General features: G+C 37.0%; 1 protein-coding gene across 2 annotated transcripts in view; it reads left to right on the forward strand.

The window, feature by feature from the left end:
* The first annotated feature begins 13,038 nt into the window (after window positions 1-13,038).
* Window positions 13,039-27,468, forward strand: part of HSF2 (heat shock transcription factor 2) — a 33,262-nt gene continuing 18,832 nt past the window's right edge. For both annotated transcript variants that reach the window (XM_045798575.2, XM_045798576.2), the window contains exons 1-4: window positions 13,039-13,236; window positions 25,807-25,915; window positions 26,076-26,203; window positions 27,063-27,187. In XM_045798575.2, the coding sequence (XP_045654531.1) occupies window positions 13,144-13,236; window positions 25,807-25,915; window positions 26,076-26,203; window positions 27,063-27,187 (455 nt within the window). In that variant the 5' untranslated portion in view covers window positions 13,039-13,143. The remainder of the gene's footprint in view (window positions 13,237-25,806; window positions 25,916-26,075; window positions 26,204-27,062; window positions 27,188-27,468) is intronic.

The following is a 27,468-nucleotide window of genomic DNA, read 5'->3' on the forward strand; positions in this document are numbered from 1 at the left end:
TATTAATCACCATTTGGGGGCTTCTTAAGATGAGATTCAAGTTTCTTTAATACATATATATTTTTATAACTGCCGTCTCTTTCTGTGGTATTTGTTTTTATCTCAGCGTCCAAAAACAGAGCAGGCGTCTACAGGTCGCAGCAGTAACGCAGCGTGAACAGCAGAGGGAGCTGAAGGGGCAGGCCAGAAGGTTAACAGAGAGTCTAGTATTTCACCACAGCCTAACCCCGCTTGAATGTCTCAGAAGCATGCATATGCAAAACTCCGCACCATGAGAGTGTGCAAAGCATATTCATCGGAATAATTGGGAGATTTCTTTATTCTTAAAAGTAGTATAAAAAGATCAGTTGTCCTTAATGGTGCCTATTATTGCCAAATACTCATTCTGGGACACATATGAGGGAAAGATCTTATTGTCAATTTATTTTTTAAGTATCTGGGAACACCATTTTCAAATATTTCAGCACCTCTATAATTCCTGGTATGAGTACCATCAATTAATGCAAAGATTCAGGGCTCCTTACCCGAAGATTTTCCACCTGGGGTAGGGAGTGAAGCCAAAAAAATCTCTTGCCTTCACTATGTAAGACACAAGGCACCAGGGTTAGGGGGGAGGCAGGTAGCAAGAAAGAATGAATAAGGAAGATAAAAATGAAAAAAAAGCCCACATGATTCTTTTCTTCTCTCACCCATTACATAATAATAGACACAAGTAAATATGAAAGCAGTGTAATATCAGTACCATCAGAAAACTAAAATGTTTTTCTCTGGGAATATAGGATTAACGTGAGAACTCTTTATAAGGAGACAACCTCCGTGAGGAGTCTTGAGGAATGGAAGGGTATCAATGAGTGTAACTGGGGAAAATAAAATGAACAATACCATGAGATGAGAGAGGGAATGATTTAATCGTGTTAAAGCATGGGGGGTATGTGGGAGAACAGCTGGGAATTTTGTACATTACTTGTCAGACAATAAAGGTGGTCCCTCTGCACTATTCATAATAGGCTCTGCCTTTTGTAAACATCCCCCACCTTTCTGTAATCTCGATGGGAAGGACTGAATATCACAATTACTGATTCTCATCCTTTTTAATCTTTTTTTCTGTTGTAAAATGGGTAAAAAGAGTACTTAATTCTTCAGGGTTTGGCGAGAATTAAGTGAGTTAATAAATGTAAAGTACTTATATAACTGTTCCTGGAACATAGTAAGTGCAGTTAAAGTGTTTCTTCTTGTTGGTGTTTTTGTTATATTAAGGGTGAAATGAGGACAACACAAATGCCCTATACGCCTTCCCTGAAGTTCTTTCTAATCTCTCCAACCCTCTCTGATCTTTTATTGCATTGTACTCCTTATTCGTGTTACCTAGTTAATATTTAATTACTCTGTAATTACTTTGTGTACTTTCATTTTGTGTGATCATAAGTTCCTTTGGCAGGTACCACAAAGCATTGTATACTTGCTTGATTTGTGGAACTAATATGCCTGAGGACACCTAATAAGACTGATTAGCTAAACTAATCAATGCATTCCATATCTTACAAGTGAATAAGTAACCAGTATGAAATATAAATCTGCTCGTTCGTTAGTGGAAATTGAAAATTATAAATAAGCTTGGGAGATATCTAAGAACTGCCCAAAAAAACATATACTATTTTACTCTTTGGGGGTTATTTGACAGTATCAGGGGATATTTCTTGGACATGTACTTTTACATACAAATTTATCCACAATGAATTCATTATTTAACTAAATTCTCATGACAACCTTATGAGATCTTGTAAATGATCAAGGCTCAAAGAGATCCATGGTCACACTGTCAATAATAATGACAGAGCTAAGGTCCAAATCTGTGTCTACAAAATTCCAAATACAGTTGACCCTTAACACAGATTTGCACTACACGGCCCCACTTAAAAGCAAATTTTTTCAATATGGTACAGTATTGTACATATATTTTCTCTCCCTTTGATTTTCTTAATAACATTTTCTTTTCTCTAGCTTACTTTATTGTAAGAATACAGTATATAATACATATAACATACAAAATATGTATTAATCGACCATTTCTATTACTGGTAAGACTTTCAGTCAACAGTAGGCTAGTAGTAGTTAAGCTTTTGTGGAGTCAAAAGTTACATATGGGTTTTCGACTGCACGGGGGTCAGTGCCCCAACCCCCACGTTGTTCAAGAGTCAAAATATATGCTCTTTCTTCTATAATAGCTTTAGTTACAGAAGTAAGATAATTGAAGAAAAGATGTTATTTTTTGACTAAACAGGTATATTTCATAGACAAACAATTATGAAAATACAAATAAAGTGAGAATAAAAAATCAAAATGCATATTTCTAGAGTTATCCAAGGAAAGCGAGCAAGAACTATCAAATGTCAAAATGTAATTGATTAGAAGGTTTGAATCCTGCAAGTTTATTGCAAAGTCTCAAAACATATTAATATTGGAATTCTTCAGTGGTAAGACAAATACTTTTATTTTACAGATGGTATGGGAAATGTTGGACACATATTTATTGAGGGAACACAGTTCATAATAACAATAAGGTGCTTTGATTTTTATTTCGTGTTTTTAAGAATCAGCCTGTATTTTTTCTTGACCTCATGAGTGAGCCATTTCTTTATAACAACTTGGAGTAGGATTAATGCATCATTAAATAGAGTTTGCCTTTATGTCAAGCCCTTTTGCCAGCTCTGGTTATTAACTTAGTTGATAGAGTGTCATGTAAAAATGTGTTCCTCTCATGCATTCGTTTATTCATTTTTCAAAAAATATTTATTGAGTACCTATACTGTGCCAGGCATTCCTCTAGGATCTTGGGATACAACAGTGAGAAAGCAAAGATCCTTGCCCTTGCAAATAAGGAAAAAAATAGGAAAAGGGTCCTTGCTCTAATAAAAGGAATTAGGGATGCATGAAAGGGTGGTGGTAAGAAATCGTTGCAATTTTAAATAGGCTGGTCAGAATGGTCCTCATAGAAAAGATGGCCTTTGAGCAAACGCTTGAGAGTAGGGAGTTAGCTTTGAGAAGCTGAGGAAAATGCATTCCAGGCAAAGAAGCTGTTTGTGCAAAGACCCTAAGGCAAAGTGCTCCTGATGTGTTTGAAGAGCAGTAAGGAGTCCAATATATCTGGAAAGAAATGAGAATAGTAATAGATGAGCTTGTTGGTTTGTTTATTTTTTAAGATTTGTTTATTTATTTGAGAGCAAGAGAGAGAAAAAGAAAAAGAGAGAGAGAGCAGGGGGAAGGGCAGGGGGAGAGGGAGATAAGGAGGCTCCCTGCTGGATCCCAGGACCCTAAGATCATGACCTAAGCCAAAATCAAGTGTCAGATGCTTAACCAATTAAGCCATCCAGGTGCCCTGAGCTTGTTGGCTTTTACTGAAAAGGAGATAGGAAGGCTTTGCAGAATTTTGAGCAGAGTAGTGACATGTTTTGAAATGTATTTGCAGTTAAAAATAAATAGCATAAAGCCATATAAAACTTATTTAAAAATTTTTTTTAAGTAAGTAGGCCAGCAAAGGGGGGAAATGATTTGGCTACTTTTAAAATACCAATGGTTAATTTTTTTTTCTTCTTAGATATTAAAAATTGCATATCCCTTAAACCTTTTCTAGTTAATGGTAAGTATCACGGACTAGACTATAATTCTAACAGAGAAAAATAACTATCTGTTCACCTAGGTTTAGAAAAATGCCTTATTATATCATCATAAAGTTTTGATTATAAAATAAAAATATTAATAGCCTTAAAATGTATTTATCTGTGTATCCAGTCATAAATCAACTAGGTTAGTAAATATTTTGATTAACGTTGCTTTAATGTGCAGAATGGTTGGATGACCTGAGTTTTTGGTGCGGCTGAAGGTCACACCTTCAGGCAGAAAGCACATAAGCAGTCTCAGTGCAAGACTTCCAACAGTGCCGGTGTGCAAGGAATGAATAGGTAAGATCAGGGTAGGAGAGGGACACTGGCTGTGGGCCAGATAGAGGGGCTAGTCAGCAGGTCCTATCACAGTATTCAGTAGATACGGTGAACTTCTTCCCTACTTAGGCCAGCACTGATGCCCCAAAAAGGGAAGCCAAGGAATTGTTGGGCTGCTGAAATGCTCACCTAGATATTAGTTTGCTAAGGCTACCATAAGAAAATGTCACAGACTAAGTATCTCAAGCAATGGAAATTTATTTTCTCACAGTTCTGGAGGCTAGAAGTACAAGAACAATGTTACGGGGTTTGGTTTCCTCTGAGACCTCTCTCCTTGAGTTGCAGATGGCCACCTTCTCACGATGTCCTCGAATGCTTGCTCCTCTGTCTGTGTGTTGTCTGTGTCCTAATCCCTTGTTATAAGGACACCAGTCATTCTGCATTAGAGACCATCCACATGACTTCATTAACTACTGCTTTAAGGGCCCAATCTCCAAACAGTCACATTCTGATGTACTGGGAGTTAAGATTTCAACATATAAATTTTGTGGCCTGGGGTGGGGGAGGGAGGGAGGACACAATCCAGACCACAAAACCGAGTATCAAAATCTAAACGATCTATCTGGTTGAAGCAAGACTTGGCACCAGAGCACCCAATTATGTAGCTAAGCAGTGGGCAAAGCAGGAGAACCAAACATGTTTTTGTTTGTGCTTGTTTTGTTTATTGCAGATTTTTATATTTTCAAAAAGTACCAAAGCAGTCATCATGAGAAATGCCGGACTTAATTGCACTTTCTTTACTTAGTATCATAGAGTCTTACTTCGACTGAGGACTAAGGGGGCAGCCCAGCCTACAGGGTGGGCATTCGAGGCAGGGCCCTGGACCTAGTGTTGGAATTGGAGTGCAAAATCCCAGTTATAGGGTCCAGAGGAGTACAGAGAGTCAAAAGGGAAGACTGTCACTATTGATTGGGAAAGCCAAGCACTCACTCCAGGCACACCAGGTAGGAGACTTGGGATACCGTGTTTGGTTTGAATTCCTTTAGGGTCCTCGAAAGGTAAATGCTAAACAAGGTGGTGGAAAGACATATGCTTTAAAGTAAGCCAAGTTTCAAATCAAACAGCTGAATATATATCATACCAATTGTGAATGCATGAAAATGTGATCAAACCTCTCTAGGTCTCTATTTCAGTAAATATCTTCATAACACTAGTTCCTTTCCTTTCCTTTTTCCATGCAGTTGACAAGAACTAGAGGAGATCATTACTGACAATGATGAGTTTAATCCAGTGCAAAGTAAACTAGAACTAAACGGGCTCAGAAGCAACATATCTTCAGCCTCCAGTGCCTGCAAAGTCATGTGTAACAAAACGTATAGTTTTCTGGCTTTGCATTAATTTATTGTGAAAGTACCAAAGAATAAAGGTACTCCTTTAATTTCTACCTAATAGTCAAAACTCCCGGTAGCACCTTCTCTATCAAGCTTAACCATTTTCTATTGCCATAGAAGCATGATGTTGACATTACTGGTTGCTAGGAAGCATCATAGTGTTGGACACATACAATAGCATTCTGTTAGCTCAAACGCGGGGCTTTTTCATCAGCAGGACTTTCTTTTTATATACCAGTACAATAATAGGAAGTGTAGATTTACCATGCAAATTATACAGGAAAATCTGAACTCACTCATCTGGAAAATAAAAGCATGAGTATTTAAACACATGTGTTTTTTTTTTGTTGTTGTTGTTTTTTGCAGCATCTTTCAGAGTGAAATAAATAAATAAATGAAGGCCTTGAAACAAAGCAGATGCCAACCAGTAAGTAGCAGAATGGCTGAATATATTGTGCTTCACACACACCATGGAATACCATGGAGTCATTAAAAGAAGTAAATTATAGCTACGTCAGTTGACTTGAAAGAATTTCCAGCGTGCATTGTCAAGCGAGAAAAGCAAAATGCATAAAATTATATATGTGCAGCAATGTTCACAGCAGTGTTACTCACAATAGCCAAAAGGTGGAACCGTTTAAAATTTAGAATGTGTTAATTTTAATTTATATTTACTTTTAAATTTTATTATATAATTCATAATATTTTATAACTTAAGTATATTAACATAACTAATTTCTCAATTTTTTGCACTTATTTTAAGTAATATTTTATGAAATATATTCAAATTTAGATTTTAAATATAATTGTTCTTTGAAAATGATTACATTTTTAATACTTTGATCTATTACTATCAATAGAACACCAATCATGTGAAAGTCTTGATAGCAACCTAACTAATGATTTTGCTGAAATAAAGGCAAGAAAACACAATTTTATAGAATAAACATATGATGGTTTATGAATTATACATGTATTTATTTTATTGGTCATCTAAGACACCACTTCCCAACCAACAGAATACCAGACAATATTAATTATATTTGGTCTTTTTTGATATTTTGCCAACTTAGTGTCTTACAAAACTACAGCTTTATACATATCTTTCAAATTTGTTATTACGAAGACATTATCAAGTTAGGAAGAGAGAACATCTTTTATTTAACAGTTTGTTAACTTGATATGTGATCTTTAAGTGTTCTAAAATATGTGTGTGGGCCACCATTTTTACTTTGACCCAGGCTACCCAAACCTCTGGGACTGACCAGGAAAGCCCTCTGAATACAGGACCTATGAGAATCCTAAGATTAGGGTACCTACAGAAGGACATAAGCTTCTGGCTCAGGATATCCTGAAGCCTAGGTTAGTCAAGAGTGGAGAAAGTCAATACACTGTATCTAGCCAATACACTTATCCTGAACTTCATTTTACCAAGGAAAAATCATTTCCACATCCATTAGCCTAATTAACAAAATGTGTGGTGTTGATGGAAGAAATAAAATAAAATTAAGACAAAGCCTTCAGGGAGTAGGCTTTTGATTGGTCTTTCAAGTGCTAACTAACCACCCTTGGAGTATGGTTCCTAATTAGGGTATTTCAAATGTTAACTAACTGCCCCTAGGGTTAGATTACAATGAATTATCACACTATAGACCACTGTTTAAATAGCAGTATTTTAAAGTAAATTATAGGAAATGTAATAATCCTCATATATAAGATCTTTATGAATAAGAGTCCTGCCATTAATTAGCAGTTCTTTAATGTGTTCTTGCAAGTCCTTGATTCAAACAATGCCAGCTTTTTCCCTGGAAGGTCAGAAGTCATTCAATTCTATCTATTCTAACCACACTGTGAGCACAGACACTAGAAAGCACTTCTCCCAAACAAACTGAGGGCTTCAGAGGGGAGGGGGTGGTGGATTGGGATAGGCCAGTGATGGGTATTAAGGAGGGAACGTATTGCATGGCGCACTGGGTGTTATTCGCAAGTAATGAATCATGGAACATTACATAAAAAACTAGGGATGTACTTTACTGTATGGTGACTAACATAACATAATAAAAAATTATTATTAAAAAAAAAAAAAGGACTTCTCCCTTTCCAGCTGGTCCCTGGATGCTGCTCTTAGTACTCAGCTAAACTTGAAAGAGGTTGGAAGTGTTCCAGTTATTGCCACCTCTCCCTACACACCTCTCAGATCATGGCACACATCCATGATGGTGGTCACCTCCTAACTGAAGCCAATTTCTCCAATTTAATCTTGTTTTCAGTGTATGAGTAGATTTCTGTACTCAAGCCATATAACCCAGCTCATTTAATTGTTGAAGGGGCTCAGATCTCCACCATCAAATGATTTGAATGCAATGATCATTTAAACCCCTTTGCCTAGAATGATGAAGTCCAAACACTACAGTAGAAGTAGTTAGCCACTACTTCACTTAGAGCAAGACCAGTCCCAGGGGAATGGAAACTGGAGCCCTAGCATGATACAATTATTAGAAATAATGGAAGGCTTCTTCTATCACAGACCATGTTGCTAATCTACTACTTCTAGTCTTTAAAGTTTTCTGGCCTTAAGTTTTCTTTCCTGTCAATGTCTCACTTCATGGGTCTGGGCCTCCATTGGGATATCGATTTGCGGAATACATGGAGTTCTTCTATTTATCACCTACCTGTTGAGATACCTGTGAAAGAGTACCTCCTTCTGCTTCCAGAAAAGGCTAAGTAAAAACTGCACTTAAATTTTAGATCACTCATCTGCACTGGCTGCTATATGAGTTATTTGGCTTAGCCTATTGAGTCCCTGCTTCCTGTCCAGCGTCAATAACTGGAAGAGGCTAGAGTAAGTGTGACCAACCATCCTAGTTTGCCTGGGGCTGACGGAGTACCTGTGGCATAGGACTTCCAGCACTGAAGTGGAAAGTCCTGTGCAAACCTGGACTTACCACCTTTGTTGGGTGATGGGTCAGATTTTGGCAAATATGGCATACAGTGGAAGTTTCATATAGAGCAGTCCTAGCTCCAGTCTGGTACAAGTGGTACTAACACATGTCCTACTTCAAAGGCTTATTCAGCCAGGGTCTCTGTACCCAAGCTGTAGCCTTCAAATAAAGAAGTTTCTTCTTTGATCTACCTAAACATTTTAAGAAGTTAACTCACACAATTTTTTTTTAGCTCTCTACTTATTCAAAAGCCTACTATATGGTCTTTTATCATTTTGCCACTGTCTCCAAAGTGTTGTTTCAAAGTCAAATGACCTCAAGCCTGGAACTATAACATGCCATTAATGTCTGGCATTTTCAGGATTCTGATATTTACTCCACTTATAGCTCCTCAGTCACATGCCTCTCAGACATCCTTGAGCTATCCTTAAGGTTTCCTTCCTTCATTTTTTCTCTTACATCTAAAAAGTTCATACGGACTGAGACCTAATAAGTTATAAGGGGTTTCCTTACTATTAGGTAGAGTACATTCTATCCAAAAGGTTTCACAAACTAAAATTATTCACTCAACAAATGTTTATTGAGCAGTTCCTATATTATTAGCACTATGTTTGCTGGTAAGGATACAACAGTGAACATTTTAAGCACAATCTTCCAGGCCAGTGAGAGCTGCTCAGAAGTAATGAGCAACAGCAGTGTGGTATAACCATGAGGGCCAAGTTCCACATGGTATGAGAGCATATGATAGGAGCAACTAATCCCAAATTTGGGAACCATGGAAGACTAAATGGTCTTAACACTCATCTGTTCATATATTCATTGGTTAATTCAACAAATATTTATTGAGAGTTGAACATGTACAAGACACTGTGATAGCCATTGCAGATGAAAATAAATATAAATAGGACATAGTCTTTATATTGAAGTTTCATTGTCTAGTGTGAAAAAATACATGTAAATAATTATAATATGATGTAATAAGTGCTATAATAAAGGTCTCCAGGGAGGTTTCATAAAAGAGATGACTTCTGTATGGAATTGTTCTTGATCTTGAAGGCTAAGGAGAAATGGAAGGTATAATCAGGGAAGAATGATTCTCCACAAAGAGGCAATATCTTGTGGAAATATATAGAAGTGTGAAAGAACATGATCAGTAGGATATCAAGCAGTTGGGTGTGGCGAAGTGTAAGAGTAAGATGAAGAGGGGTAGCCAATGACTGGAATGATAGGAGGCATCAGAGCACAAAAGGTCTTTTATGCCATCTTTAGGGGTTTGAATTTATTTTGAAATTTATGGAAAGCTACTAAATGGTTTTAAGTCCGGAAGTGACCTTTTCAGATTTGTGCTTCAGAAAGATATCTCAAGATTACGAGGTGGGCTGGAGGAAGAAGTAATTTATCTAATCCTCAAAACCACTCTGTGAAGTGTATATATCACATTTATATATAAGCATCTAGGACTTGGAGGTGTCTACTGATTTGCCTCAGGGCCCCTGGGTCATTCCAAAATTGAAGAAACTCAACACTTTGTCTAGATTGGATGTAGATGAAAACTTCTGTGCAGTTTACCTTTGGTTTCAATCAGGCTATTCCTGAAAATAATCTTTAAAAGTTGGTGTTCTACTTGTACTACTGATTCCAACTAGTTTTGCATTATTGATCAAATAGAATTTGTACAATCTGTATCAGAGGCTTTGACTCAGCAAAGTGTTCCACAATATATTTTTCTGTTTCCTGAGTAAAAGCCTAGGTCACTCATATTTTGTAATGTTACTCTGAATCTTCTAAATCTTACACTCAGGCTGGAATTGAGCCATGGAAATATTTTAACTTAAAATTTGAAGTCAACAGGAGGCAATTCACTTTAAGAAAGTGACATTTTTATCCTCTAATATTGTAAACGTTTCAAAATTGTGAATACTGGGTCAAATCTGTTTCTTCCTATATTTATGGGATTTGTAGGTGGCAAATAACTGTGAATTAGCCTTTCTCAGTTTTACAACTGAGTGCAATACAAGTACAAATGGGTCAATAACAATTTTCTCTTCCCCTCAAAATGCCTCTAGTCAGTAAAGTTTTCAAAAGTTTATTAATTACAATAAATATTAAGGATTAAGTTCATGAAAAAGAAAACACAGTAGTTTAACTTATTTCTGGAACATCTGGATTTTGTTGAGGTAAAGGGTGAGCGACAAGTCTGTACACGTTAGCAAAAGAAGGTCAGTTTACTAATTTTTTCTCTAGAACAGTGGTTCTCAGGGTCAGCAGTATCTGCATCACCCAGGAACTCGTTAGAAATACATATTCTTAGCCTGAACCCCAGACCTACTAAATGGAGTGGGAGAAAAAGCGGCAATCTGTTTTTTTCAGAAGCGCTCCAGGCAATTCTGACATAGGCTAAAGTTTGAGGCACACTGGTATAAGGGGGAAAGAAACCCCATATGTTTCAGATTATGAAAAACATGGTTTTGATCCCAAAGCCATGTGATTTTAGACACACCATCTATTTCTTGATCATATCACCAGGTTTCCTGGTTAATAACTTATCTCCTTAGCTGGCCTCATGAGTGGATAAATGCTATTTACATGATACTTGTTTATCTGTTATACTGACAGTATACCCCCTCCAAGTGATTTGGATGCATGTTTAAGTTTGAGAACCATTGGTCTGTAAGATGCAATATATTGAAAGCAGACCAGCTGCAGAACTTGTAGTGTTCCATATAGAATTAAAATGCAGGGTGCCTTGTTAAAAAAATGAAGAACTTCAAGACAGTGACAGAAGAGCATTAAACCAAGCGTTTAAAGTGCAGAGCCCTACTAACCCACACACCTACAACTACACTGGTCCAATGCCCAAAGAGTAGTTTCTGCTTGCGTCTAAACACATCTTTTTTTTTTTTTTAATGGAAACAATACAATGTCATGAAAGTAGGCCTTATTTTCCCCTCAGACACTGCCAATCTTACCTCCTGAGCTGTCGCTCTCCATAGACAGATCATGCTCATTAGCCTCCCATTTTTGCTCACTGTTGTCTTCCTTTCAGCTATCCCAATGCAACTGTACTTCAAGACCCAACTTAAGGTCACCATCCTCCATGACGTCTTCTCTTACTACCTTAATTTTCTTAACCTTTTCTAAACTTTCCTAGTATTTTTAATGTCATCAATTTAGCTTTTTCTAAAAAATGAATAACTGCTGATCATTGTGTTTATCTCGTTTCTCGAGTTAGAATGTAAACATCTTAAGCATTAGGTGATGCCATCATCATGCAATGGAAAGAGCACAGGCTGTTGAACTTAATAAACCCTGGGTGTAAATTCCCTCTCTCACTTACTAGCTGCAATACAGGTAAATTAATTCACTTTTGAGCCTCAGAATCTTCATTGGAAAAATGGATAATAAGATTAGCTTTATTGGGTTGTTGTGAGAATTAGGAGAGATAATATATATAAAGCCCCAGGCATATATAAGTGTCCTCAAATATTAGTTCTTTAATGCCGATACATTGGATGTATCCCACCATATTTCTGATTTTGCTTCAGCAAACAGACAAGGGCTGAACACGAAGTCACTACTCAATAAACATTTGCTCACTGGAAACTGCCTGTATTTAATTTTTTATGTATTATTTTACATGCACCCAGGAAGTAAACCAATCCTGTGGAGAATTTTGTATAAAATGTTATCTCTAACTTGTTTGTAAATTCTTGTATTCACATGATGACTTTTGCAAAAAATAAAAGTTTAATTTTGTACAATATTTTATATTGCTATACTTATTATCTTACATGGGTAAAAAGAGGGATAGTCTATTTCCAATGAGGAGATAGGGAAGTCTGGCACTAATAGAATAAGGGATTACTCTAAATTACACAGAACCAGTGTAATTTAATATCCACTGAAGGGTCCTTGAAGCTGGGTTTAAATTCAGATATGCTGACTCCTTGTCCAAATTTTCCCCCACTATATCAGACAATCTCTGGGAAACAAGAATATACTTGTAAAGTATATGACGGAATAATTAATTTATTAAAAGGGTACAAGTGAAACTATTTCTTTTTATGCTAGCATATAGTTGGCATACAATGTCTGTTGAATTAAAAACAGCGTGTAAGGTGCCTATTACCGTTCCAGGTTCACTGTAGCACGTACTTATTAAGAGTGAGTTAATATTTAAACTCCTCTTTTTGATAAACGTATTTTAATGGAACCATTTTCTCCTAATGAAAATTTAAGGACCAGGTTTACTATTTTTAAGACAGTTTCAAATTGGGGCCTAGCACATCATGTTTGAAAGCTGCTTCCCTCCCCTCCCCCTCTCCACCCATGTGGATTATTATACCTCCTTCTGACTGGTGCAAACCACACTTTGCCTGCCAAACTGATGGCTGAAATACCCCTGAGGACTTTCTGTAGCTCCCAGCCACAGCTCAGAAACCTAAAGCCGTTTCCACGTGAAACAACCAAACACAGTCCACTAAGCCTGAGGTCCGCTACAGTGACGGCTGCTGCATAAAAGGCGAATGAGAAGGCAGCGCCCCCTTTGCTCCCACCCCCTCCTCGTCGGCAGCATCCTATCGCTTTTCTTTGTCGTGCGGTCCGCGCCTGGGATTGGTCGGAAACAGGACCAGCGCGGGACCAGGGCGCACGGGCCGAACGCCGAGACTTGTCCGTCATGTGCGGCCGCCGGTCCACCCCGCCTCGCTGCGCGCTTGGCGAGGCTGGGGGGGGCGGGGCCCGAGAGCTGCTGCGCCTGCGTTGTGGGCGTTCTCCCGGAGCAGCAGCTGCCGCCGCCGCCGCCGCCAGCGCCGCGCCACTGCCGCCGCCGTGTTCGGGTGTAGAATTTGGAATCCCTGCGTCTCGTTAACAATGAAGCAGAGTTCGAATGTGCCGGCTTTCCTCAGCAAGCTGTGGACGCTTGTGGAGGAAACCCACACCAACGAGTTCATCACCTGGAGCCAGGTACGGGTGAGGGCACAGCGGCCTCCGAACCCCCTGACTAACCGCCTCCTCTCTCCCTCCCGTGGGGTTGTCTCTCGCGGCCTGCGACTCGATGCCTTCTGCGAGGCCCGCGGCGCGGGGTGGTGGGGTGGCGCGGGCCCCGGCGTTCAGGATCGCTAGGGACCCCTTGTATTGTTCGCGCCGGGAGCTGCGGGGGTCCCGGCCAGCGCTGCTGGCTCAGGCCGCGGTGGGGGAGGGGCGGCCCGCGGCCAGCGCCGCGGCTCGGGAGGCCCCGTAACGGACCGGCCCCGTCGGCGTTCGGAACCGGCCTGGCTGGACGAAGGCGGCCGGCTAGCCGAGGGCGAGGGAGCCACGTTACTGCACACTCATTCTCCGTCCTCCCTCCGGGTTCGCGGGTTACGAATCGCTGAGGGCACAGGCAGTCCTGGGCGCGGGGGGTTGTCTGAGAAGTCTTTACCTCAGCGACCTGATTCTCACTAAAAAAAATACACTCTGCTTTGCACCTGAATCTTTATGAGGAGAGCAGTCAGGGATATAGGCAAATGTTCAAACGCAGTAAACGCAGGTTACTGGTTATCAATAGGTTTCGAAATTTTACGTAGAATGGTACATCATTCTTGGAAATTCTGAGCCATTTGTAGAAACGGATTTTTATAATTATTTTAATAGAAGTGCTCTAATATATAGGTGTTCACTAGCTTAGAACCTAGAGTGAATCACTAAATTTCACTGGAGAGTGGTGTATGATGCCTGATTACTGGTTTGATCCCAACTCTGCCACTCAACAGAGATGACCTTAGTCAAGCTCCTTATCTTGTCTGGCCTAAGTTTCATCGTCCTTAGGATGAATGGGTTGGGTTGCCCGAGTGATCCAAGACTCTTCTAGTTCCAAATACTAAGATTCTAAGCAGAATGATTATAACATTAACATGCATTTGCGTTCAAATGCATTCTCAGGCTGTTGGAATCATTTTGTGAAGTGGGGTGGATTTTTCTTACTGTAGATGATCATCTCTTTGGGATATTTTCCTGTTTAGAGGGCTGGAGAAGAGTTAAATGAAAACTACCCTCAGGGTGCCTGGCACCTGTTAAGTGCTGAGTAAATGTTACCTCCTCTCTTTCTCCCTTTCTTTTCAATTCTTTTCCTATTGTAGGAGCTCTCAGTTTTACTTACTTTTATCTTAAGAGGGAGCACTGTATTGAGTACATGAAGTTTTTGACTACTATAACACCATATTCTTTATCATATTACTGTCATATGTTCTTTTTTAAATACCTCTTCTAGGACTTAATTTCTCGAAGGTCAGTATCATCAGCTGGATGGTGTGTATTAAGCATTTGATGAATTCTGTACAGTTGTACAAAGAAAGGTGAAAATAAGGAAGCCAGCCACCAGCATACACTTAAAAATAAACAGATGTCTCATGCTTTTCATCAGTCAGAAGGATTAAAAGTTGACAGGGATGGATCAGCACAGTCTGCTGTTACTCAGCCTTGTATTCATATTAGAGATTGGCCTGAGAGTCTCTCCCCCACCCAAGCTGATTTTATACTTTTTTGGTTTGTGTGGCCATTTAAAAATAATTTTTATTTATCCCATTATTAAGTCTAAGCCTATGTTTTACTCATTTTCTAATATATAATGGGACAGTTGAAATATAAATTCAGTGAGGGCAGAGACCGTGTCCGTGCCAAGGGCACAGTAGGTATTTAATAAATGTTTGATGAATCAATGAAATCCTTAGACTATGTAATGAAATGGTGGGAATGATGAAGATAGAATTATGCCTGAAAAAAATTTTAGAGATAATCCACTTTAGCCTCATCATTGTATAGATGAGGATTTTAAGCTTAGGTTAGATTTCTTAGCCATAATTACAAAGCTAGCCATTATTGGAGGTGGGACTCTAACATAGATTTCTGACCTCCTAGATCAGTCTTCCATCAACAGCACTTCACTTAATACAGGTTGGTACAATATTTAGTGTTATATCAAAATGTTACCCTTTTGTAAGTCAGTGAACAATTCTGGATTAATGTTGTCTAGGGCTTAGCTTGGTTGCTTAGGAAGTCTGTCTCTATTACTTTCCCACAGATTTTTCCAAAAGTGGTGTTAACAATGAAATGAAAGGTAAAACTCTAAATAAACAATGATGTTAAATGGAAAAAACAAAATAAGTTACTCTCATCTTTTAGAAGTTGCTATTTATGGTTGTTTCTGGTTTCCTTCAAAGATGTTTTGCTGAATTTCTGTTGAGGTAATTTAGCATTTATACTATCTGAGTGAAAATCATATTAAGACCTTTTAGAAGCAGCAGATGTTTTGGAAACCAGGCAATTTTTTATGCATTTTTTTTTTCACTTGTGGAAAATAATTTACTCCTCTAGCTTGAGTGTAAGGTAAAGGGGGAAAAACCAACTGCAGTTTGAAAAGCTTGGTTTAATATTCCTGAGGATTTACTTTTTCTTGAAACTTGTAGTATGACAAAAATGAAAAATGAAATAATACCCCTATTCTCATGATTAATTATAGAAATATAATATTCCGAGCAATCAAAATTATACTAAATGTGTTGATTCAAACAGAAATGTCTTTAGATCCAGAGCATCTTTAAAACATTTGTACATATTTTATTTTTTCCCATATTCTCCCCTGAAAGATTTCTTTTTCTTTTTTGTTTTTACATTTTCTGTAACTTCAAAATTTTATATAGCTACTTTGGCTCTGGTAGGCAGTCTGTTGTCAGAATCAGGGACAGAGATAATACTGTTGGACAACCTAAAGCTGTTTTAAATGTAACTGACTCCTAACAGAAGGCACCGGTTTAACTTGGAAGCAACTGCAGAAACTTGATATTCAGGGACAAGAGGTTGTGGAAGTTGGAAGTTCTTGCCATTGATCGTGAGGAACAGCCTTTACTGTTACTGAAATCTGATAGTGTATGTTGAAGTGAAGTAGTTACAAAAACAGGAAAGAACTGGAAGTCATTGTTTTATTAGTGTTACTACCTTTGTCTCTGTTCTCAGCTTGTTTGAGAAGACCAAGAAATGATTTCCACTAAAGACCTGGGTGCCTGGGTGGCTCAGTTGGTTAAGCGTCCAACTCTTGATCTCAGTTCAGATCTTCATCTTAGGGTTGTAAGTTCAAGCCGCACATTGGGCTCTCTGCTGGGCGTGGAGTCTACTTAAAAAAAAAAAAAAGGACTCATACCTATCTGGTCCACCTTTTTATGCCCTTTGACATTTTCTATTTCTCCATGCCTCTCAAATTAGCAGAGACAAATCAGGAAATAGGAAGGACATAGAGCAAAACCAGTATTGGTCTGGTACTTCCTAGCTATTTTGGATGAATTTGAGCATCCAGAACTTGATGTTTGGGTATCATTTTGAACTTCCCAGCAACTATTGTATTATTACACTATTCTCAAGTAAAAACAAGAAAGCCACAGCTGTGGCAGAATAGGAGTAAAATCCATCGTAGATGAGCCTACAGAAAAGTTGGAAGATTCATTGATGCGTATTTTTTATTTGTATACGTAAGAGAATGAGCTAGAGACTCAGAAGGAATGGTTGGTGAACATTAAGAAGTTATGGACTGTTTTTAAAAAAAAGTTACAAATTTCTATTTGGAAAAAATGTTTTAAAGTAATGGGACTGAAAGATTATTAGTAAGAATATTTTGGATGTTTTTAACTGACTACCAGTTCAAGCAGTAACAACTGTTATTATTTGGAAGCTTGCCAACCTTTACGGGTAAAACCTAAAAAGAAGCTACCCATCTCTCCCACCTCACTCAGTAATGGCTTTCTGCCCCTTGTGGAATGTGTTGGGAGAGTTCTGTATTGTATTGTTTGAGCCTCCCAGGTTTAAATGGCAGTAAGGTGGAATTTTTGCATTCAGAGGTTATCTACTAATTTTAGAGTGGAGACCGAAGGAAAACCATAAGCAGAGACACAGAATACGAGTGAATGAGGGTTGTATGAGAGGGAGAGCATGTGCAGATTATGCAAGGGGCATTCATTATTTCATTTGATATAATCCAAGAGTTGAACTTTTAAAAAGATACTTTGGTCCACTGTGGCGAACAATTCATTTATTTGATCACTCACAAATATTTATCATGAATATGTTGTGACCAGACAGTGACCAGACAGTGTCCTAGGTACTAAGAATTCATTCAGTAGTGAACAAAGTGGCTTCTTAGAACTTATATTCTAGTGGAGGACACTGATAATTAAAAAGTAAGCAAACACAGATAATGTAAGTGGTAAGTACCATAAAGGAAATAAAGCAGGGTAAAGAGAGATATCAGGGTCCAATTAGGAGACAGATGTCACATAGTGTAAAAGAAGGAAAGAACTGTGTTTAAACATTTTAAACAGAGAAAGTTTAGTAGAATTACTATATCAGGGATTGGAGTAAAAACTCTAAAGAATATAAGATTGGCAGTTATAAAAAGAGTATGATCACATCTCACTTAATGGCAAAGAAGGCACTGGTGCCACACTGGTGGAACTTACTGGATGTTCATCCTTCAGAACTTGTGGAGAAATATACTTTCTAAGGCAGGGTTGGCAAACCGTGGCCCATGGGCCAGTCATCTGTTTTGTAAAAAAAGTTTAATTGGAACATAACCATGCGCAATCTGTTTACATATTGTTTATAACTGCTTTCTTGCTACAACAGCAGCCGTATGACTTTATGATCTGCAAGCCCAAAATATTTACTATCTAATGCCTTAAGAAAAGGTTTATCAGCCCTTGTTCTAGAGCACCCTTGACAGCTGTTCATGGGGACATGTCTTCCCAGATACACTCTGATTCGAAACCTCCAAAGGGTGAGAGAATGCTGGGGGAAGCTGTTGGCCTTGTGCTGCTGACCTTCTGTACTGCAAGAGCTAGGTGCGGAGAACCTGCATGCACTGTAGGAACCTGCCGTTGTTAAAGAGCGAGGAAATAGGAAGGAGAACCCCCTTCTATTGTAATATCTTTCGAGTGTCTTCTATTGACAAAGCTTATCACCATGCCATCTAGAAAAAGATATTGAAGGGACCCAGCTCTGTATTTGCAATGAATTTGGAGCAGTAAATTGATAAACTAGCACATAAAATGACTGGGATTTTTGGTTATTTTAGGTAGAGTCATGAGGAAAGCCTCTCTGAGGAGATGATGTTTGAGCAGAGATCTGAACGATTTGAAAGGATGGGCCAGGCAAAGGGGAATGCCAAATGTAAAGGCCTTGAACGTGGCATGTTCATGTGATTGGAGAAGGCCCATGTGGTTAGAGTATCTGGAGAATGTAAGACTGAGGTCAGAGTAGGCAGGAGCAGATGGTGTAGGGACTTAGGGCTATGGTAAGGAGACTGGAAATCTAGGTAACTACTTTGTAGATTATCATAGTTTTCCACTATGGTATTGAAAATAGTGTGGCTGAGACTAGTGTATTTGCAAGTGGAGATGATGAGAAGTTGTTGGATTTGATATTTACTTTAAAGGTAAAGCAGTAGAACTTACTAATAAATTGTCTGGAGTTGCAGGAAAGTCAGAGAAGAATTAAGAATGACTCAGATTTGGCCTGAACAACAAGATAAATGATGACACCATTTGCTCAGATGGGGGAGTATTCAGAGAAATGCAGGTGGAGATTGTTTGGCTGTATTAACTTTGAGATTACAATGGACACTAGTGTTACTTGAAAATTGTTTCATTTAGCTTACATTTCATTGACCACACTTGGTCAAATGACCATGCCTAATTTCAGAGGAGGTGGGGAAGTTCAGTGCTAGGAAGGAGAACAGGAATATTTTTGAACGGCCTGAATGACTTCTACACTCCCAAGACATCCAAGTGGAAATGTTGAGCAGGATGTTTGAATATAAGACACTGGCATTCAGGGTAGAGTTTGGAGCTTATGAGTGGTAAAGCCATGGGACTGGATGAGATCATCTAGGGAGACAAATGAAGATAGAAGAAGCTGAAAGACAAGCCATTCTGATTTTTAGAGGGCATATGAGAATAAGAAAAAGCCAGCAAAGGAGATCGAGAAGAAACAGTGCAACAGGAGGAAAAACAAGGGAGTGAGGTCATAGAAGTTAATGGAAAAAAGTGGTTCAAAAATAGAAGATGATCAGCTGTGTCAACTGCTGTTATGAATATTCTTACATACCTCTCCTGGTGTATATAAGCAGGAATTGAAGGTATATATACTTAAATTGAAGATTGGAATTGCTGGAAAATAGGGTATGAACTGTTTAGCCTGAAGGTAGTTCAGATTGTTTTCCAAAGAGATTAAATGATTTTATACTCCTGTTAGCCAAGCATGCGATTTTCCATTAATCCACATCTTCACAACTTGATATTATCATTCTTCTTAATTTTTTTACCAATCTAATAGATGTAAAGTATAATCTGAATGAGATGTTAATTTATATTTCCCTGATTAGTAATGTGTTCAAACACCTTTTCATATTTATTGGCCATATGTGTTTCCTATACTGTGAAGTATTTGGCCATTTTTCTGTTGGATGACTTGTCTTTTAATATATGTTTGAATTCCTTGTGTATTTTGTATATCCATTCTTTGGGTCTATGTATTGCTTGTGTCTTCCCCCAGTTTGAGACTTATCTTTTCCTTTTGATGAGTACAAGTTTTTAATTTTAGTATAATATATTCTTCTTTTTTGTTCCTTCAGGATGTTTTTTCTTACCTCTTCCTCAGGGAGAGAAAAATACTTTGACATTTCTCTTCTTTTTTTCTGAAAGTTTTAAAAGTTTGCATTTTATGTGTAAGTCTAATTCACCTGGAATTGATTTTCGTGTGTGGTGTGAGGAATCCAGTTTCATTGTTTTCCGTGTAAATATTCGGTTGTCCTAGCTCCTTCATTGAATGCTTCCTTCTTTCTGTGGTGATGTGTATTGCTCGCTCTGTCTTATAGCAAAATTACAGGTAGATATTGTGATTTTTGTTTCTAGGTTCTCTATTCCATCCCCTTGAACAGGGTTTTTTTTGCCCTTATCACATGTCTTAATTACTGTAGCTTTATAGTGTCTTGCTTTTGGGAGGGCAGCTTATCCTTCAGAAATACCTTGATTGTTGTTGGTCTTTCGTCTCCTGTATATGTTTTAAAATCAAGTTCCATTAAATAAAACTTATTGGGATTTTAATTGGAATTGCATTGAAACTATAAATCAAATTAGGGAAAATGGACGTCTTTATGATATTGAATATTCCCATAAACAAGACATGTTTTTAAATTCATTTTGTTTAATAAGGTTTTATATTTTTTGCACATGTTTGTTAGATTTTCTTCTTAGGTATCTTAAGATGTTTAAGTGGTGTCCGTTAGTTAAAATTACATTTCTGGCTGTTGCTGGTAGTTAGAAATACAAATAACATTTGTATGTTGATAATAAACTAGTGAGCCAATCATTTTACTGATTTGGGGTCTCTAAGTGTACATCCATGCATTTGTGAATGATAGTTTTGTTCTTTCAGAACTTTCTTTCCCTCCCTCCCTCCCTCCCTCCTCTCTTCTTTCTTTCTTTCTTTCTTTCTTTCTTTCTTTCTTTCTTTCTTTCTTTCTTTCTTTCTTTCTCAGTGGCTAAGACCTGGTATCAAATAGAAGTAGTGATCATGGAATCCCTTTTTCTTATTTTTAAAAGAAATGTTTTTCATATTTCCCTCTTAAGTTATTAGCTGTTAAAATTGACAGTTTTTTAATTTGTTTTTCTTGTTGATGTCATAGTTAGAGGGGAGAGGGGCATGTCAGGAGGGAACATACAGAAAAAAAGTTGACTTTGGCGAGTAGGAAGATGGATTTGAAATAGACAATAGGTTGAGAACATAGTGAATTAAAGAATATTGTGTAAAAGTGTTAACAATTGGAAACTTTAAGTGTGAAATTTGAGGTGGTCGGGCCAGAGATGTAGATGCGATAGTAGATAATAAATCATCATACTTAATAAAGTCAGTAGTTAGATACACTGGTGTGGATGAGATTGCCTAAGGAAGGAGTGTAAAGGTGTCATGATCAAGGATAGCAATCTAAAAAACACTACCTCTTAATAGGTGAATACAATTGAAAGAAGATATGGGATAGGAGATCCAATAGTATATAGTTTCAGATCCAAAAGAGTAGAGGAGGGGATTGTCAGTAGTGCCAAATGAAATGCCACAGAGAGGTGTGGGAAGATAGGACTGAAAAGAAGGCATTGAATTTGGCATTTGACATTTTAGAGAAAAATGGTTTGAGTAGATGAGGGAGAATGAAACCAGTTTTGAGCAAGAATATGTAGATGGTACTAAATTAGAGAAAATATTTGTTAAATTTTGCAGTGAAGGACAAGACAAATGGGGTGGGTAGATTGGGAGGGAAGTAAGGTAGAGGGAAAGTTAATTTTAAGATAGCAAAAAAACCCATGCATTTTTAATTTTAATAGTTATTACCTAATAACCAACTCTGATTATCATCAAACTTTTAAAATTTTGCCAGTCTAATAAGTGAAAATCACTATTTGTTTTGCTCTACATTCAATTATAATGAGATTGGGCCTCTTCTAAATTTTACATTGGGTTTTTCATCTTACTGATTTGTTAGAAATTTTTAATCAATGCAGTTAACTGTCATAGATATTTAAAATATTTTGTTAATTGACTTTATTGAATTTTAATAATAACTCTGTTATGAGTTAGGTTTAGTTTCAGAAACAAGTAATAGAATTCCAAACAGTAGGGGCACCTGGGTGGCTCAGGTCATGATCCAGGGACTCTGGAATTGAGCCCTGCATCTGGCTCCCTGCTCAGCGGGGAGCCTGCTTCCCCCTCAGCCTGCTGCTTGCTCCCCCTGCTTGTTCTCTCTTTCTCTCTCTCTCTGTCGAATAAATAAATAAAATCTTAAAAATAAAGAAGAAATCCAAACAATAGTTTAAACAGAATAAAAATGGGTTTTAAGTCTGAAGATACCTTCTGGTCTTTTCAGCCATACTTAGTTTCTCCACTTCGGTGGTTGTTGAAGCTCTAGTCTTTAGCATCAGGGATGTGGGACATAGGGTTTGACACTTTGGATCTTTCCCCTTTTAGAAGCTTTTCTGGAAGCCCTACTCAGTCTGTTTTATTTATATCTGAATTGCCAGGTGTGTATTTGGCTGCTTCTGTTTGTTAGGGGGACTGAGAAGTGTAGTTGCAGCATCAAACAAAATTATTCTGTTAGTAAGAAAGCTTTTGCAAATGGATCTCTCTTTTTAAGGCTAAATGATGTTTCATTGTGTGTATGTATCACAGTTTCTTTATCCATTCTTCCATTCAGGAACACTTAGGTTTTCATATCTTGGCTATTGTGAATAATGCTGCAATGAACATGGGAGCACAGGTAACTTTGTGAGATACTGTTTTTATTTCCTTTGGGTGTATACCCAAGAAAGGGATAGCTGGATCATGTGATAGTTCTTTTTTTTTTTTTCTTTTTTTTGAGGAAACTTCATGCTGTTTTCCGTAATGGCTATACTGATTTACATTACCACACAGTATATGAAAGTTCCCTTTTCCCCACATCCTCGCCAACACTTGTTATCTTTTATTTTTTTAATTATTGCCATCCTAACAGATAATGAAGTGGTACCTCGTTGTCGGTTTGATTTGCATTTCCCTGATGATTAGTGATGTTGAGCACCTTTTCATACACCTGTTGGCCATTTCTGTATCTTTGGAAAAATGTCTATTTGGGTTCTTTTTTAATCGGTGTCTTTTTTTTTTTTTGGCTGTTGAGTTATATGTGTTCCTTACAAATTTGGGTTATTAATCCCTTATCAGATATATTGCTTGCCAATACTCTTATTCTGTTAGGTTTTCTTTTTATTTTGTTTTCTTTGCTCTGCAGAAGCTGTTTAGCTTGATGGAGATGGTGTGTTAATTAGCTTTACTATAGTAGTCCTTTATGTATATAAATATATTAAATCATGTTATACACCTTAAAAATATATAATTTTAGTTTTAAAATAACAAAAATAAAAAAAGTAAATAGAGGAATTTGGAAATAGGGTAGGCAGCTAGCAGTTTCCATGAGTAAAATATAAATTTTTACCAGTATGACTACTAGGTTTACATCATACTTCCAAAAGCTTGGTTGTATAGAGTGATTGAGCAGTGAGTTAGCATTGAGCTTTTGCTTTTTGCTTTTCCAGGTGGAGAGTTCATGAACTAATCTTTTTTCTCCTGATTTTCCCCTTGATTTGAATGTTACCTGTACTTAAACCTGTTAAATTCTCAAATAGATTTGCTGCTGCTTCTGTTCTCTCTAATCTGTCCATTTATTTTTTACTATCTCTTCTTTAGTATCAAACTCTTGTAAACACTATAATTCTATCCCTATAATTCTGTAATTATATCACTTTTATAGGATAGGGTTAACATCTCTCTCTTCATCGTTTTTAGCATTTTCTTGCCTATTGTTACATAATTATTTCACAAGTGAACTTTAGTACCTAACATTTGGTTGTGTTAACATCTCTTCACCTCCAAAATTTTTTTTTAAATTGAGAATTTATTACAAATCTATTGGTTAATTAGAATTTGACAGCTTTACAATATGTATTTATCTCTCTATAGTTTAATATTCTCTTAAATGTCCTGTATATTTTTAAGATTTATCTTTAGATATGTGACATTTTTCTATTATTGGAATCTTTTATTCTGCTTTAGTTTTAAATTGTTATGGTAAAATATACCTAACATAAAATTAACCATTTTACCCATTTTTAAATATATGGTTCAGGGGCATTAGGCACATTTATATTATTATGAAGCCATCACTACCATCTCTTTCCAGAATATTTTTCAACTTTCCATACTGAAACCTCATACTCATTAGACAATAGCTTCCAAGTTCTCCTTCCTCCTAGCCCCTAATGACCATTCTGTTTCTGTCTCTGTGAATTAGACTATTCAGGATATCTCATATAAGTAGAATAGTACAGTATTTGTCCTTTTGTGGCTAGTTTATTTCACTTAGTATAGTGTCTTTAAAGTTCATCCGTGTGGCAGCACCTGTCAGAATTTCCTTCCTTTTTATATACCAAATTCTGTTTATCCAGTCATCTGTCAGTGGACATTTGGGTTGCTTCCACTTTTTGACTATTGCAAATAATGGTGCTATGAACATGGGTATACAAATAGCTTTTTGAGTACCTGCCCAGTTCTCTGGGAATATATATAGAAGTAGAATTGCAGGATTATATAGTTTTTGTGTTTAGTTTTTTGAGGAACCACCATATTGTTTCCCATATTGTTTCCCATGCACTATTTTACATTTCCGCCAGCGATGCTAAGGGTTCTAATTTCTCCACATCTTCCAACACTTATTTTCAATTTATTTGGTATTTTTAAAAATAATTGTCATCCTAATGGGTATGAAGTGGTGATTGTGGTTTTGGTTTTCATTTCCCTAATGATTAGTGATGTTAGGCCTCTTTGCATGCATTTATTAGCCATTTGTATATGTTCTTTGGAAAAATGTTTGCTCTAGTCCTTTGCCCGTTTCTTATTGTGTGGGGGGGTTTGTTGTTGTTGAGTTGTAGAAGTTCTTTATTATGTATATTAACCCCTTATCAGGTAAACAATTTGTAAATATTTTCTCTGATTCTGTGGGTTGCCTTTTCACTCTATTGATAGTGTTCTATGCACAAAAGTTTTTAAATTTGAGGTAGATTCATGGGTCTGTTTTTGCTTTTGTTGACTGTGCTTTTGATGTTAACCAGGAAATCATTGCCAAATCCAGTGTCATGAAACTTTTCCTCCTTATGTTTTCTTCTACTACTTCTATAGTTTTAGCATTTACTTTTAGGTTTTTGATCCATTTTGAGTTAATTTTTGTATATGGTGTAAGATAAATTTTGTTCTTTTGCACATGAGTATCCAGTTTTCCCAGCATTGTTTGTTGAAAACTCTCCTTTCCCCTTTGAATGGTCTTGGTACTCTTGTGAAAAATCTTTGGACCTTATATGTAAGGATGTATTCGGCAGTTCTTTATTCTGTTCCATTGTTCTGTTTCTCTGTGTTTATGCCAGTACCGTGCTATTTTGATACTGTATTATAGTAAATTTCAAATTATTTTTTTTGTATCAACTTTAAATATTAATTATTAACCTGATATTTTACTGAATTTTTAACAGTTTTTCAGTTGATTATGCAGAGATATGTCTGTTGCAAATAATGATAAAATATGACTTCCTCCTATTTTGTCAAGTTTTGTCTAATTGCATTGACTTTAAAACAGTGTTAAATAATTATGTTGCTTACTTACAGCATTTCTTTTCTTGCTTCTGATTTAATGGAAATCCTAATATTTCACCATAGTGCATGAGGCAGCTTTTGGTTTTAGACATACTCCTAAACTTCTGAGGTTGACATCATAAAGCTTAATTACAGTTTGGCACTTAATTACAGTTTGTTTCTTGTTGCTGTTAATGGTAATAAAATGTGGATCTAAAGTATCATGGAAAGACTGCCCAGTTTTGGGGTTCATATTGTATCACCTAAGAGGACTTCAGCTAATTGACTTTTTCTCTCTTTTTTCAGAATGGCCAGAGTTTTCTGGTTTTGGATGAACAAAGATTTGCAAAAGAAATTCTTCCCAAATATTTCAAGCACAATAATATGGCAAGCTTTGTGAGGCAACTGAATATGTGTGAGTACGGGCAGTAGTTTATTTGGAATACTGTCATCAGCCCCTGATTAAACCATTTTTTCCTATTAGGTTGATAAAGGAAAGGGGAATCTTTTACTTTTATTAATTCTAGTCATCTAATTTCTTTTTTTAAGTCCTCTAAATTTTTGATCTTCTTCAGATGGTTTCCGTAAGGTTGTGCATATTGACTCCGGAATTGTAAAGCAGGAACGAGATGGTCCTGTTGAATTTCAGCATCCTTACTTCAAACAAGGCCAAGATGACTTGTTGGAGAACATTAAAAGGAAGGTGAGCTATTGTTAATGTGATTTATTTAAGGCATTACCATATAGCATACTTGGTCAACACAATATTTTACCTGTTGAAATTAAGAATGTACAGAAATACACAGGTAATCCTTGTTGGGATGACTTAGATTAATAAAGCTTTAATTATTTCTTTCTATTTTATATTTTTTCTCTGCAGTCAACTGTTCTGAGGGGTCTGTCTTCAAATACCTTCTAGAGGGAAGAAAAATATTTACATTCTGACTGAGAGTGAGGAATCATCCATATTGGGATGGCTCACTCCTATTAATTTAGCTTTAAAAAAATGTAAGCTCCTGGTAGGATGTCTACTCCCTGGAGGGCTTTTTTTGAAGTTCACTGCTGAGTATCTGATGCTGAGAATAAGTCCCTTGCGCATAGTAAGGCATGTAATAATACATTTTTTAATGAATGGTATCTTTTGCTAAAATATAATATTTTTACTAAATCCACAAAAGAGGGGGGATAAAAGAGTAATGGACCATGAAAGAAAATGGCCTAGTGCACAGCTGTTACTGCATAAATTTAATTAAAAGTGGAATGTGATAATAAAGAGGCTTGGGGAAATTACAGTGAGTTTGGTGAAAGGGAATGAAAAAAAAGTCCCTAAGTTGTTCCTGCTCGTGGAAACTTCTCCATGTTTAAAAAAAAAAAAAAAAAGATGATTTCTTATCCTCTGTCTTTGAGCTATGAAGTTTATTCTTTTTATAGAATCCTATCCTGGGCTTTTTGGAACGAAATCTAAGTTCCTGAATGGGCTACAAAACACACTTATAATAGGGAAACTTTGAATTTACAAACATGGTGTTTAGTATTTTATTTTCTAAATTTGCTTTCAAAAGGTTTCATCTTCAAAACCAGAAGAAAATAAGATTCGTCAGGAAGATTTAACAAAAATTATAAGTAGTGCTCAGAAGGTTCAAATAAAACAAGAAACTATTGAGTCCAGGCTTTCTGAATTAAAAAGGTAAAGTATTATTTCCAAATATAATCTTGGGGTGCCTGGGTGGCTCAGTCATTGAGTGTCTGCCTTCGGCTCAGGGCGTGATCCCAGAGTTCTGGGATCGAGCCCCACATCAGGCTCCTCAGCTGGGAGCCTGCTTCTTCCTCTCCCACTCCCCCTGCTTGTGTTCCCTCTCTTGCTGGCTGTCTCTCTCTGTATCAGATAAATAAATAAAATCTTTAAAAAAAATAAAAATAAAAAGGTAAAGTATTATTTCCAAATATAATCTTAATATAGGGGTTAGT

The sequence above is a fragment of the Ursus americanus genome, chromosome 11 (assembly GCF_024610735.1).
Source record: "Ursus americanus isolate L20-20 chromosome 11, mUrsAme1.1.p, whole genome shotgun sequence".
Taxonomy (NCBI): Eukaryota; Metazoa; Chordata; class Mammalia; order Carnivora; family Ursidae; genus Ursus; species Ursus americanus.